At 42.7% G+C, this 16134-nt stretch overlaps 1 protein-coding gene across 1 annotated transcript; it reads right to left on the minus strand.

The window, feature by feature from the left end:
* Positions 1 to 2839: 2839 nt before the first annotated feature.
* On the minus strand, positions 2840 to 15616 carry LOC117528715 (ornithine decarboxylase 1-like). The gene is made up of 8 exons (XM_034191353.1): positions 15515 to 15616; positions 15222 to 15394; positions 14919 to 15135; positions 14664 to 14747; positions 9581 to 9743; positions 9336 to 9431; positions 4648 to 4667; positions 2840 to 3085 (listed from the first exon to the last, which is right to left on the minus strand). Exons 1-8 carry the CDS (start codon positions 15614 to 15616, stop codon positions 2840 to 2842), a joined length of 1101 nt encoding a protein of 366 aa, XP_034047244.1.
* Between the last annotated feature and the right edge of the window lie 518 nt (positions 15617 to 16134).

Genomic DNA, 16134 nt, shown 5'->3' on the forward strand with positions numbered 1-16134 from the left:
TATTATTTAATGTATTTTTAAATACATTTTGGAATAGTTTTTTTTAGAAGGTTTTCTACAAAGGAAAATAGCATTATGATCTGAAATTCCAGTTAATAAATTGTATGTTTTGGTAATTCTTTCAGATCTGTTTGTAAACAAAAGGTCAATTTTAGTTTGCGAGTGGTTGGTAATTCTAATTGGTTTATCTATAAGATGAGTTAGACTGTGATGGTCAGTAATATTTAAGATTTCTTCTGTCTTCTTTTTTGTCCCAGTTTATGTTGTAGTCCCCGATTAAGATTACCTCTTTATTGTGGTTGCACACACTAAGAAGCTCAATACGTTTCTCATAGAAATCTGTTTTGCTTGTTGGTTTTCGAGAGAAACAAATAACAGTAAAGGACATAATTGTAGAGAGTTTAATGTCAACATCTATACATTCCAAATGAATCTCAATTGGTAGTTCAAGTGGATGGCATTTTAGATGACTTTTAACATATAGAAGAACACCTCCACCTTTCCCCACTAGTCTGTCTTTCCTAAATACATTGTAACCAGGCATTGCAATAATGGCTTTAGGAGATGAGGGTGAACCATGTTTCAGACAGACCCATAAAATAAATATTAGAGTCAATTAGTAAGTGCTCCAATTGTTCCCTTTTAAAGGCTAATAAACTTTATACATTTAAGTGCCCTCCAAGTAATCCTTTTCTATAATGAGGTCCCGGGCCCATGTTCTCTTAGCTTGGTTTAGTGTTTGAAAATACTTTAAGAATCAATTTTCTTTCATAGCTGGATTTCTACTATATTTAATTGCATTCATCACTTAGGTGGCCAAGTGGTTAATGTGCTTGGTTTCAGTGCAGAAGCTTCCGGGTTCAAATCCCACCCCTGCCAAATTTCTCCATGTAATGTGGAGTTGCATCAGGAAGGGCATCCGGCGTAAAACCTATGCCAATTCAACATGCAGATCCACCTTGGATTTGCTGTGGCGACCCCAAGTTCAAACAAGGGAGCAGCCGAAGGGACTTACTTACTTATTTTATGGATTATTTGAGAAGTAACTGGTACCATCTTAAAAACTGATGCAGATGATGTTGATCCAGTCAGCTAAGGTGGCAGCCCTGTCAGCTGAGGTGGTAGCCAGATTAAATGACCCGATGGCCTAGTCCATGGCCATGTTGGCTGTGATGGAGAACCAGTTAGCTGTGGCTGTAGTCCAGTAAGCTGTGACCATGTTAGCTGTAGTGGAGGCCTAGTTAGCTGAGGTTGTAGTCCAGTAAACTGTGGCCATGTTAGCTGTGGTGGAGGCCTAGTTGGCTGCGGTGGAGGCCCAGTTAGCTGTGGTGGAGGCCCACTTAGCTGAGGCTGCAGTCCAGTAGGCTGTGGGGGCCCAGTTAGCTGTGGTAGAGGTCCAGTTAGTTGTGATGGAGGCCCAGTTAGCTGAGGCTGCAGTCCAGTAGGCTGTGGGGGCCCAGTTAGCTGTGGTAGAGGTCCAGTTAGTTGTGATGGAGGCCCAGTTAGCTGAGGTTGTAGTCCAGTAGGCTGTGGAGGCCCATTTAGCTATGGTAGAGGTTTAGTTAGTTGTGGTGGAGGCCCAGTTAGCTGAGGTTGTAGTCCAGTAGGCTATGGAGGCCCAGTTAGCTATGGTAGAGGTTTAGTTAGTTGTGGTGGAGGCCCAGTTAGCTGAGGTTATTGTCCAGTAGCCTGTAGCCATGTTAGCTGTGGTAGAGGCCCAGTAGGGTCTTGGCGTGCTGATTTAGTCAGCATCATAATGTTGGGGGAACCGTTCCAAAAAATTTAATGGAATGATGATTGAAATTCGTAAACAGTTTTCTGTGTTGTTTTCACAGGGTAATCATGTGCAGGGTGCATTCTTTCATTGGCAAATAAGGGTAATATGTCATTATTACACTGGTAGCAGTGGCACAATGCCTATGGGATGACTTCTGCCAGTTTAGTTTATTTAAATTGCATTTTTTTGGGGGGGGGGCTGTAGGAATTCACGAACCCCTAACAAGCAAATCTGGATTCAGTGTGATTCAGAGGTGTGCCACAAAACTTATTTTCTAAGCAAAATAATCATGGTCTGTGTTAAATTGCAGATTGCATAGAAAATACTTGCATGATAAAGAACAACAGAAATTTAGAGATATATGATTTATTTAAAACTTGACAATGAATATATTCAAATGCCCACAAAACCATTTGTCAAGGAATACATTCAAAAAGGAGTGATTGATTAAAAATGAAGCAATTTGCTGCATCAGTATAAAGAAGAAAGAAAAAGTGTCTGAATGTATAGCTGAGACTAAAATTCAAAGTATCTCCAGACTTTCACAGAATATGTATGCAGGTGTAATTTGGTTTAAAAAAAACAAAACAACATTAAATACTATGATCTGATTTGTTGTATTGATATTTGTATGCCTGTAAAAGCAGAGACTTTATTAACCTGTGATTTCATCAGCCAACTCTTAGTTCATAGGAACAGTGTTGTACATCAAATCCGATAGAAAGAATGTCAACTATTGCTACATGATAACCAGGTCAGAATGTTTTAACATAAACTTACTGTGGAGAGAGAGAGGAAAACTGTAATCCCCATGATTTATTAGAATAATTAATCATTATCTAGCAGTACCTTTTGAAATTCCTCACTATGCCCCTGAAAATCAAATTATTGTCCCCATAATTATACAATGGAGAAAAGGTGACGTTTTATTTCTAAAGAAGTGAAACTATATCAAATAACATGCAAAACGTAAGCTTTACAGACTGAATCACCAATAAAAGATCTTTTTTAAATTTTTTTTAAATAGTTTAATTTCTCTCCACACATCCATTTGTCAATGATTCAGGATGCAGCTGTGACCTTCAGGGTTTGCCATGTCTTGGCGGTCACAACAGTGCAAACATCTGCCTTTTCAAACCCGTTGAATTCAGTGGCAAGACAAATTGTGTAAGCACCCATGTTGTCGACCAGAAGCCAGTCGCCCACCTGTAACTCAGGAAGCCAGCAGTTGTCGGTTAATTTGTCATTGCTGTTGCACGTCGGACCCCAGATAACAGACTTGTAGATCTGCTCATTGTGCTGCACAGCCTGTATACAGCAGAGAGAAAGAAAATAAATAAGTCATACTGGTTGCAATTATTTGCCATTAACCCAGTTTTGTGATTAACCCAAAAAAAAAGTCACATTATTTTTTGAGCACATGAATATTGTCAATGTAATGTAATGTAGGGCGAAAGGGCCCAGAGCTTGTCCTTGATGCAATCTAATGTCCAATTTGGACCCAATCATTGTTCTGACTGCACCCCTCACTGCTGTCTGCACCCATGTTCTGCAACACCTTCACATACTTCTCTGCCACTTGTGACTTTATCACACAATCATAAGCTTTGTCTATATCCACAAACACACAATGCAGTTCTTTCTGTCCTTCTATGTACAGTGAGGAAAATAAGTATTTGAACACCCTGCGATTTTGCAAGTTCTCCCGCTTAGAAATCATGGAGGGGTCTGAAATTTTCGTCTTAGGTGCATGTCCACTGGGAGAGACATAATCCCAAAAAAAAATAAAAAAAATAAAAAAATCCGGAACGTTGTGAAAGTGTAGTGACACGGACCCACAACAGGGGGCGCAAATGAACGGTCAATAGATGAGCCAAAAATTAACAATTTAATGTTGTGAAGGAGCACAACGAACATACAGACAATCTCAGAATATGATTACAGTCAATCCACAAAGGTGACGTGTGGGCAGGCTCGAGGATAGAAGACGTCTGTCCTGAGAAGAGCCGGAACCACACGATTTCCGCCGCCACCGAACCTGGTGAATACTGGAGCCGCCAAGTCCCGAATTCCCAGGTGATCACCGTCCCCGACTGTCGGATCTGGTACTGCTGGCGAGAACAAAGACAGTCAAGTGTGGGTGTGTGTACACCCCGTAACAACAACGGTGGGAATGCCACCTCCACCTCTCACTCAATATGTTGCAGAGTATCGCAGTGATTCCTCAGGGGAAAAGAGTGCCGTCCAGCACTCTCTCAGCTTCCACCGACAGAGGTACCAGTACTCCTGCAAACACTCACAATATACAAATTATATTGTACCACACAAACGGCTGAGGATATTACCTCCAATGAAGTATGATATCTCGGCAACGAGGTGGAGATGACGTCTGGTCTTTATGGAGTGAGATGATGTTGAGTAGATGGGTGACAGCTGTCAAGAGATAATGAGTGACAGCTGTCACCCCCGGTTGTGTCCATGGCGGCAGCGCCCTCTCGTGCCTGAAGCCTGCACTTCAGGCAGGGCGCCCACTGGTGGTGGGCCAGCAGTACCTCCTCTTCTGGCGGCCCACACACAACACGGAAATCACAATGTATGATTTTTTTTAAATAATTTATTTGTATGTTATTGCTGCAAATAAGTATTTGAACACCTACCAACCAGCAAGATTCTGGCTCACACAGACCTGTTAATTTTTCTTTAAGAAGCCCTCTTATTCTGCACTCTTTACCTGTATTAATTGCACCTGTTTGAACTTGTTACCTGTATAAAAGACACCTGTTCACACACTCAATCAATCACACTCCAACCTGTCCACCATAGCCAAGACCAAAGAGCTGTCTAAGGACACCAGGGACAAAACTGTAGACCTGCACAAGGCTGGGATGGACTACAGGACAACAGGCAAGCAGCTTGGGAGAAGACAACAACTGTTATGATTATTTATTAGAAAGTGTAAGAAACACAAGATGACTGTCAGTCTCCCTCGGTCTGTGATTCCATGCAAGATCTCACTTTGTGGGGTAAGGATGATTCTGAGAAAGCTCAGAACTACAGAGGAGGACCTGATCAATGACCTGAAGAGAGCTGGGACCAAAGTCACAAAGATTATATTAGTAACACATGATGCTGTCATGGTTTAAAATCCTGCAGGGCAGCAAGACAGCACATGCTCACGACAGCACATGTCCAGGCCCATTTGAAGTTCACCAGTGACAACTGGATGATCCAGAGACGGCATGGGAGAAGGTCATGTGGTCAGATGAGACCAGAATAGAGCTTTTTGGAATCAACTCCACTTACCATATTTCAAGCATGAGAACAACCCCAAGAAAACCATCCCAACCATGAAGCATGGGAGTGGAAACATCATACTCTGGGGTGCTCTTCTGCAAAGGGGACAGGGTGACTGCACCGTATTGAAGGGAGGATGGATGGGGTCATGTATTGCGAGATTTTGGCAAACAACCTCCTTCCCTCAGTAAGAGCATTGAAGATGAGTCATGGCTGGGTCTTCACACAGGTAAGGTCTAACCTTACCAACCCCCAGAGCAACAGTAGTAAGGGAAAAACTCCCTCTGAGGAAGAAACCTCAAGCAGACCAGACTCAAAGGGGTGACCCTCTGCTTGGGCCATGCTACAAACATAAATTACAGAAACAATTCACAGAACAATTCATGGACGAATATACAAGAATTGCTGTTGGTGCACAGGACAGGAGGGTCGCCAACACAAATACAACTCCCATCTCTGGATGGAGCTGCACCTTAAACAGAGAAAAGACAGAATCAGGCATCAGAAAGACAAAAAATACTGTATAATTTGCCAGCATTAGTCAACAAGAAAAACAGAAGAAATACTAAGATGATCGCCGGCCGCTAGCCCTAAGCTTCACTAAAAGACCCAGAATTTAGGTAAAGTTGAGGCCGCGGCCAGCTCCAATTACTAATAACATGAATTAAAAGAGTAAAAAGCATAAAACAAAACTGTACCAGTATGCTAGCCATATGAAAGGGAAAAGAAGTGCATCTTAAGTCTGGACTTGAAAGTCTCCACAGAATCTGACTGTTTTATTGATGCAGGGAGATCATTCCACAGAACAGGGGCACGATAAGAGAAAGCTCTGTGACCCGCAGACTTCTTATTCACCCTAGGGACACAAAGTAGTCCTGCACCCTGAGAACGTAAAGCCTGGGCCGGTACGTAAGGTTTAATTAGGTCATCTAGGTAGGAGGGTGCCAGTCCATTAATAATTTTATAGGTTAGTAGCAGAACCTTAAAATCTGATCTCACTGGGACAGGAAGCCAGTGAAGAAATGCCAAAATGGGTGTAATGTGGTCGAATTTTCTGCTTCATGTCAAGAGTCTGGCTGCAGCATTTTGAACCAGTTGGAGAGCCGTAATGCTAGACTGCGGTAAACCAGAAAATAGAACATTGCAGTAGTCCATTCTAGAAGAGATGAACGCATGGATCAGGGTCTCAGCATCAGCCATAGACAGGATGGGACAAATCTTCGCTATATTTCGCAGGTGGAAGCAGTCCTAGTAATATATCTAATATGGAAGGCCAAAGGACAACAAAGGATCAAAAATTACCCCAAGGTTCCTCACTTTGTCAGTGTGATGTATGACACACAAGCCTAGGCTGAGTGTTAACTGGTCAAATTGATGCTGATGTCTCACTGGACCAAGAACCATCATTTCAGTCTTATCAGAGTTTAAAAGTAGGAAGTTTCTAGACATCCAACTTCTCACTGCTGCAATGCAATCTTCTAAGGATTTTATGTGAACGAGATTACCAGGAGTTATCGGCATATATAACTGAGTATCATCTGCATAGCAGTGAAAGGTAATCCCAAAACGCCGCAATATGTGCCCAAGGGGTGCTATATAAAGGGAGAAAAGCAGGGGGCCTAAGACAGACCCCTGTGAAATGCCAAATTTCATGTCACTAAGGTTAGAGGTAGTGTTACTGTACAAAACACAGTGAGAACGACTGGTCAAGTATGACGTCAGCCATGCAAGGGCACTCCCAGTAATCCCAAAATGATTTTCCAGCCTATCAAGTAGAATATGATGATCCACTGTATCAAATGCAGCACTGAGATCTAACAGCAACAGAACTGTAGTGGTGTCCGAATCCATTGTAAGCAGATCATTCACCACTTTAGTGAGAGCCGTCTCTGTGGAATGATATTTTCTAAAAGCAGACTGCAGTGGCTCAAAGAGATTATTGTCAGTAAGATAGTCTATGAGCTGTCGTGACACCACTTTTTCCAGAATTTTAGAGCAAAATGATAGATTTGATATCGGCCTATAGTTTTTCCAATACACTAGGGTCAAGATTAGGTTTCTTAATCTGTGGACACCCAGTTAGCTGAGGTTGTAGTCCAGCATGACAATGACCCCAAACATACAGCCAGGGCAATTAAGGAGGGGCTCTGTAAGAAGCATTTCAAGGTCCTGTAGTGGCCTGGCCAGTCTCCAGACCTGAATTCAATAAAAAATCTTTGGAGGGAGCTGAAATTCCAAACCTGAAAGATTTGGAGAAGATCTGTATGGAGGAGTGGACCAAAATCCCTGCATCCCTGCTGCAGTGTGTGCAAACCTGGTGAAAAACTACAGGAAATGTTTGACCTCTGTAATTGCAAACTACTGTACCAATTATTAACATTGATTTTCACAGGTGTTCAAATACTTATTTGCAGCAGTAACATACAAATAAATTATTAAAAAAATCATACATTGTGATTTCCATTTTTTTTTTTAGATTATGTCTCTCACAGTGGACGTGCACCTAAGATGAAAATTTCAGACCCCTCCATGATTTCTAAGTAGGAGAATGTGCAAAATTGCAGGGTGTTCAAATACTTATTTTCCTCACTGTATCTCCATGAGTACTCTCAAAGCAAACATTGCATCATAGTGCTCTGTCTCACCATTAAACCACTTTGCTTGTCATAGATCTTCACATCTCTTCTCAGTCTAGTTTCCACTCTTTCCCATAACTTCATGCTGTGTCTGGTCAACTTTATGCTTCTGGAGTTACGACACATCACCCTCATTCTTATCATATAAATTGGACCAGTACACCTCTCCTCCACTCCTCAGACATCACCTTACTTTCTATGATTTTATTCACCAGTCTGGTTAAGAACGCCATTACAGTCTCTCCAAAAGGTATCCATACCTTCCTTCCCTGGTATGTCATGTGAACCAACCACCTTTCCACTCTTCAGAACAATCTTCACTTAATCCTCACTAATCCGCAGCACTTTCTGATTCACTCTCTCTATATCATCCAGCCTTCTGTCCCTCTCATGTTCATTATTTAACAGTTCCTCTGAGTACTTCACCAGTCTTTTTTTAAAGTCTCTTTCCTTGGCAGCATGTTTCCACTTGTACCTTTTATTGCTAACATGCTGCCCCAGCTATCCAGCTTTGTCTGTGTGTTTGGGCCCATTGGTTATTTTCTCCTTCCTAAGCCTCCTAAATGTCCCTGTAATCTGTTCTCTGTTGAGATATCCTGGCATGCATTAATTATTTCACACAATAGTTTTTCTATTTCTGCTTCCACCTTCTGATCCTTGATTTGTCTCTCATTCTGTTACTCTACTTAATCTCCAAATTCATTCTACCAAACCCCATCTAAGGTTGTCTGTCACAACCCCAAATCAGAAAAAGTTGGGCTGAATGGAAAAAAGCAGTGATTCTTAGATTAACTTTAAGTTTTATTTAATTGTATAGACAGTATAAACCCAAAATGTTTCATGTTTTTCCTGGTCAACTTCAATTAATTTGTTAATATACATCCATTCCTACATTTCACTATCTGGAGTCAATGGGCATGCAGATGCGTTCACCTTTATTTTTCCATCATGTTTCAATTAACAGACCAGCAATAAAATGCCAGAGACTTCATTCAACCACTTCCTGAAACACCTCTCGTTTTATTCCCTGTTGTGGACAATCTTTTATTTACAGCCTATCCTAGAGCCCAGTGAATGTCACATGGGTCTGTAACTCTCTCTGTCTTTTTCTGCCTGCCACAGGCTGCATTCAGATTACACTGCCACACTGTTCAGACTGATTCACACTGCCACTAAACCCTGACTGATTCACATTGTCACTAAACCCTCACAAACACTTTCAAAAATGGTCCTGACAGCCTGAAAACACTTTAATACATTAATATTTTTTGGTGACAGACAAAGCATGCTGTCATGAAAAAACATAGGGACGGTCTATTTTTTTTCCCATAGTAGCACCATTTGTGGGGGGGATATAATTTTACATACTGTCCCAAATTTCAATGATTTGTGGTTGTACACTCTTCTCTGTCAGCACCTTGCAGTCTCCAATCTCTTTTAGACTGCATGTCCTGCAACCAACAGCATAATACTAATAATTCTAAGTCCCATTTTAAAACTTTTTTAATGGGCCATACACAGAAATTGTAAACACTAACTGAAAATAAATTGTAGCCATTGATGTCTTTGATCGGATCACTGAATTGTAGTGGACATTATTACCCTGTGAGGGTACGGTGAACATTTGCCATGTGCAAGATCAACAATAAGGCAGCTCCCAGTCCCATGAATGCCATCACTAATGAAGTACATCATCTGTTGTTCAGGTTTGCCGTCTTCACTCTCTGGAAAAAAAAAGTTAAAATACTGTCACCCTTATTGGTTTTAGAGCCATTTCTCTAAGCAGCCATTCACTGATGTTTATGCTGCTGGTCTTTGTCTCTTCAATGGAGTTAGAAATAAAAAAAAGATTGTTGTGGATTCAAAACATTACTGGTGTGTTCAGCACCTTCATCTGTGACAACTTTTCTTCCAGTGATGGTCACCGCCAACGTGAAGGTTGTGTCCATGTAGTACCGTCCTGGTTCAGCAATAATCTGCACTCCGCTGTCAGATGGGAAATATTCATCCAGTGCTGCATTCACAACTTCTGAAACCTAAGACAGTCAGACAGTTTGATTAAAAGCATGCACTCTAATATTGAATCAGCACTATTTCCAAAATGGATGATATTTTGTTTACTTAATGAATGACAACCAAATTTAAAGTAGCACATCTGCCAGAAAACTTGGCAAAACCGCTGAACTTGTGGGGACATTCACTTGCTGAAGTAATATTTATTATCCGGATCCTCGGTCTTTGGTATTAACAGATACAGATACTTTATTTGTCATTATAACCAGTGCAACGAAACTTAAGGTGCAAGCCGTTCAGTGCAAATGTAAACCTGAGTAAACCACACACAGACTTAAAAGGTCTGGAGAAGAAAGAAAAATAAACATAACATTTTACTGAATGAAAAAGGTAGGTCCACAGTGCAAATTTAAAAAAGAAAAAAATTGTAAGAATGTAGTAGCAAAAAAAGAGACCGCATATAAAAAAGAAAAGAATATACAGAGACAGCTCTCACTAAAGTGGTGAATGATCTCCTGCTTGCAGTGGATTCGGACACCACTACGGTTCTGGTGCTGTTCGATTTTAGTGCTGCGTTTGATACCGTGGATCACCATATTCTACTTGATAGGCTGGAGAATCATTTTGGGACTACTGGTAGTGCCCTTGCACTGAGTGCCCATACTTGACCAATCATTCTCACAAGGGCACGCACTGGCCTGGGTAGGCGGTTGCGCAGCACAAGGGCCCGTATATGACTGCTTGCAGTCCTAGTTCTCACTGTGTTTTGTACAATAACACTACCTCTAACCTTAGTGACATGAAATTTGGGGTTCCACAGGGGTCCGTCTTAGGCCCCCTGCTTTTCTCCCATTATGTAGCACCAAATAAAAAATCTGCGGGTCACAGAGCTGTTTCTTATTGTGCGCCTGTTCTGTGGATTGGTCTCGCTGCATCAATAAAACAGTCAGATTCTGTAGAGACTTTCAAGTCCAGACTTAAGATGCACTTATTTTCCATTTCGTATGGCTAGCATACTGGTATAGTATATTACTTGTCTTTTTAGTCTTTTAATTCATTTTATTAGGAAACAGCGGGCCGCTGTCTCAATTTTATCTAAATTCTGGATGTTTTAGTGGAGCATGGGCTCGTGGCCGGTGGTGCCCTTTGTATTTCCTTTGTTTTTCTTGTTGCTTAATGCTGACAAATTATACTGTATTTGCCATCTTTCTGATGCCTGATTCTGTTTTATTTGGTCTCTTTCTCTGTTTAAGGTGCAGCTCCATCCAGCAATGTTTACGGTTTCTGTACCCTATTGTCCTGCACACTGGAAACATTTCCCGTATATTCATTTTATGAATTGTTTTATAAATTGTGTTGTAGCATGGCCCAAGCCGAGGGTCACCCCTTTGAGTCTGGTCTTCTTAAGGTTTCTTCTTCAAATCATCAGAGGGAGTTTTTCCTTACCACTGTTGCCTATGTGCTTGCTCTGGGGGTTGGTAAGGTTAGACCTTACTTGTGTGAAGTGCCTTGAGGCAACTTTGTTGTAATTTGGTGCTATATAAATTAAATAAATTGAAAATTGAAATAAATTGAAAATATACAAAAATGTGGATATTGCACAAAAAACAAAACAAATATTGCACTCAAGTGTGGCATGTGACCTGGTTATTTGCTTCCAGTGGCATTCAAAGCTCTAACAGCAGTTGGGTAGAAAGTGTTTTTCAGTCTATTTGTACTTGCTTTAATGGCCCTATACCGCCTGCCTGATGGCAGCAGCTCAAACAGAGAGTAGCCCGAGTAGGATGAGTGCTTTAGGGCCCCTTCACACATAGTATGAATGTGGTCGAATTGTGCATGAAGTGCACAAGAAGCAGGAATCATATGCAATACGTGTAAAATCGTAGCTGCCTCCAACGGCTCGTACACCTGTTGCTACAACTATTTGCACACACCAGCGGCTGAAGGACAGAGTGTGCCCTGTGAGAGCCCATCAAACCCTCTCGCGGCAGGTGTTGGCCAAATTCCAGGTGACACGCATGGACATCTAACACTGCTCAAATGGCACTGAGAAAATGTGTGGCCATTCATACTATTAGCACGACAACAGTCAGCAGACAATCACTGTTGAGCTGGATGTGAAATTTTTCTAAGTGCCCCATGAGTGTGGCTTTGCAAACAGACACAGTGACACATTGGTGTGTGCACTGAACTGACAGGAGGTGTGGCCGCCCATAGGAGCGGCTGTGGAGATGTCTGGTTCTGAACGTCACGGCTGAAGAACGCATACTGTGTTTGGATGGACATGAACTAACAACTGCCCACTGTGATATGCGTGTGTCTGCTTGCTGTCCTCACGTGGACAGTGGACATACATAAAAACATATATCGCTGTTGCAATGGGCTGCAGTGAGCGAGCGCACGCTGTGCACACTGACAGGCTACCCCAGGTGAAACGGACCGTCAGATCATAACACGCAGCGGGCAATCTGAATGTCATGTCACCCACATGAGCTCTGTTCCATATGACGCAGTGTCTCTCCTGCGGTGCACCATTCACAAAACCCACGTGTAGGGTCGGCCATGCGCGCGGGGCCCAATGGACACGCCGCCAGCAGATGTGGACATGAGTACCCAACTTCTCATTCATGTCATTTCAAGACTGTACGTCTGTGACCATGGGTCCTCTACAGAGGAACAGACAGATCATACTTGTATTGCCCGCTTGACAAGAGGGATTCAATAAAATGTGGTGTTTTTATATGGTGTGTGGTTGTATTTTCTTTTAAATATGTCCATGACCTTCTTGATATCAGGCATTTTCCCACACCTTTTACAGGACAGTGATGGTAGCCCAGTGGTAATGTTTCTGGTTGGCAGTCAGAGCTTTTGGAAAGTACAGGTTTGAATCCCGTTGGGTGGCATGTATTTTTTATTTTTTTATTTCACAGCAGCTGCGCAATGTGGTTACACATTCATGTTTTGAGAGATGTGGATGGATTGGTTTTCTGCCTGGGTGGTTGCCATCCAGAACCCAAAATGGTTCTGCGCTGTGGTGGATGCAGTGAGTCATGTGCATGCTCCCAGACTTGAAGTGACCTCTCAGCATGTGTTTTCAGTATAAAAAAGAGCAATGACAAGGGGCTGCTTTTTACTTCTATGGTAAGTCATGATGGTGCTGTGCATGTATTCATCTTTACTGTTTCCTATGTAAGCCAGAAACCAACAGTTTTCAGCCTATCATTGATTTTGCATTTCTGAGTTGGCAGGATCAGAGAGTGTGTGAGAATTACAGGCGCATCACACTTCTCCACCTCACTGGTAAAGTCTACTCCAGTGAGGCTGAAAAGGAGGGTTCGGCCGTTAGTCGAACATCTGATTGAAGAGGAACAATGCGGGTTCTGTCCTGGTTGTGGAACAACCGACCAGCTCTTCACAATGCGGGTTCTGTCCTGGTTGTGGAACAACCGACCAGCTCTTCACTCTCACAAGGATCCTGGAGGGTGCCTGGGAGTATGCCCATCCAGTCTACATGTGTTTTGTGAACTTGGAGAAGGCGTATGATCGGGAGATACTGTGGGAGGTGCTGCGGGAGTATGGAGTGAGGGGGTCCGTTCTCAGGGCCATCCAATCTCTTTACTCACAAAGCAAGAGGTATGTTCGGCAGTAAGTCAGACTCATTTTGGGTGGGTGTTGGCCTCTGCCAGGGCTGTGCATTGTCACCAATCCTGTTTGTGATATTCATGGACAGGATATTGAGGCATAATTGTTGGGAGGAGCGTTTCCAGATTCCTGAGCTCAGGGTCTCATCAGCACTTTTTGCAGATGATGTGGTCCTGTTTGATTCACTGGCCTGTGACCTCCAACACTCACTGGATTGGTTCGCAGCCAAGTGTGAAGTGGCTTTGATGAGGATCAGCACCTCTAAATCTGAGGCTATGGTTCTCTGCAGGAAACGGGTGGACTGCCTACTTTGGGTAGGGAATGCGGAGTTGCACCATGTGAAGGAGTTCAAATACCTCTGGGTCTTGTTCACGAGTGAGGGGACAAGGGAGAATTACACTGGCTGGAAAAACGGCGCAGCAGCGGCAGTATTGCATTCGCTCTACCGTATTGTGACGAAAAGGGAGCTGAGCCAAAAGCCGAAGCTCTCAATCTACTGGTTAATCTTGGTTCCTACTCTCACCCATGGTCATGAGGGTTGGGTCATGACTGAAAGAACTAGATCGTGGGTACAAGCAGCCGAAATGGGCTTCCTTAGGAGGGTGGCTGGTGTTTCCCTTAGAGATTGGGGGAGAAGCTTGGTCATCTGTAGGTAATCCTAGAAGCAGAAGCCCTCCTACCATAAAGACAAATAAGAATATATCCTTGACGTCTTCCACGGAGTGTGGTGCCAAGCACACCATGCGCCACTCCTTCCAGGCGTCGAGAACATAGCCCACAGGATAGGTTCCTTCTGAGCATGCAGGGTCCCCCAACCCTGATTCCTCTGTTGAAAAAATGGTGTCAGTAGCGTTGTGAGACCAGCTGATCAATTCCATGCTTTTTCCGAATCCCGTTCAAAGAATTCACAGTTTGGTGAAGTTGGGACTTTGAAGTTTGGGGCAGAGATAGAGACAAATAGGAGGAGAGAGGAGAAGATGTGACCGCCCTCGCTGGAGTCCCAAGCTGTTATATCTCCACACTGGCCTGGGAACACCTCGGGATTCCCCAGTCAGAGGTGATCAATGTGGCACAGGAGAGGGAAGTTTGGGGTCCCTTGCTGGAGCTGTTGCCCCTGCAATCTGATCTCAGATAAGCAGTTGAAGATGAGTGAGTGATGAGTTGGCAGGAGTGTGCATCAGCATGACAAATACCATCTGTGTCATGAGATTATCCAGAACTGTCTTCTTTGCGTTATCTGGAAGGTTTGCTGAGCTAGAAGTGAAGTTCATCATGCTGATAAGCAAAGTCAAACTCTTTACCTGTTCAAAATTTACTTCAGTGTCATCCCTTCCAGTAAAACCTCCACCGATGTCCAAGAGACTCATCTGGAAGCCCATTGAATTCTAAAAGGGACCAATTACAAGAAAAAGAGAGATTTTAAAAGAAAAGAGATTTTAACATTTAACATTTTTTTTTTAATTTTTGGGTCAAGATTTTATTGAGAAAGGATTGGAAATTAACCAGAGGATATACTCTAAAATATGAAAGTTTAGAGTTTGTAATCAAGAACTTACTGCCATGTCAAAGACACATTGTGCATCTGCTATGGCTTTCTTGAAAGTCACACTATCAGTGCATACGCAGCCTGCATGGAAACTGACCCCAATGACTTCTAAGCCCAGCTCTCGAGCGCGCTCCAGCAGTTTGCCAACTATTGACATTTTGGCCCCAAACTTTGAGCTGAGTCTCAACAGCGATTTGGAGTCATCAACAGCAATTCGTAGCACCAATCTGGCACACCAATCAAAACAGGCATGTTATAAAAAAACAAAAACAAAGCAAACAAACAAAAACACCAACACACTTTATTGACTTACTTTGCTGTGGCATAAATTTGAGAAATTTTTAAGAGTTCCTCCTCACTGTCAAATGTCATCTTCTCAACTCCACAAGTTTTGGCATATTTGATGTGGGACTGTGGCTTTATTGGATGTGCGTAGATGATGTTATCAGGTGTCCCTCCAAGGGACAAGACCAGCTGTATCTCATTCTGTATTCAAACAAAAAGTGTTTGAATTCAGTAAGTTGTGTAGACATACTCCAAAAGGTAGAGCACAGAGGGGACCAGACACTTGAAGAAAGACAATGACTGAGATAAATAAACTCTTACCTTACTGGCACAATCAAACCCTGTACCAAGACCACTCAGCATCCTGATAATGGTCGGGTTGGGGTTGCACTTCACAGCATAGAAAGGTCTGACCCGAGGCATGTTGTGAAGCCAGCGGTGGTGATTCCCCAATACAGTGTCAAGATTCCCCACAAGGAAGGGTACTTCTATCCCCTGGAGTAAATTTCATAAATATAGACATCAGGGTGTATGTCTATTCAGTGCAGTTTGTTTAATTCCAATGTTATACCATGGTCAGTGAGAATTCCATGTCTAACTGGCGTGCATTATTTTCGTGTATATGCACACGTAGTTTGGCGAGTTAAGTCACTGTTATAACCACTCTGCTCTGGTCGTCACCATAGCAATGTGCAAATCAGTTGGCGCAGATCAGCTGTGTTTTGACAGGTGAATGATAGAAACGCGATAAAACATGAATTTCCAAGTGAATTTTAATATTTTTGGCCAAAATAAAATGTTTGAGGAATGGAAAGAGGAGGAGAGCAAGCAAACAGGAAGAACAGCAAAAGCAACGGCGTAAAGATTTAACATCGGACGAACTGGACAAGACTGAAGACGGGAAAGAAGAAGAGAACGGTTCTATCCTTGCGGGCTGCCGA

This window comes from Thalassophryne amazonica, chromosome 16, assembly GCF_902500255.1.
Source record: "Thalassophryne amazonica chromosome 16, fThaAma1.1, whole genome shotgun sequence".
Lineage (NCBI taxonomy): Eukaryota > Metazoa > Chordata > Actinopteri > Batrachoidiformes > Batrachoididae > Thalassophryne > Thalassophryne amazonica.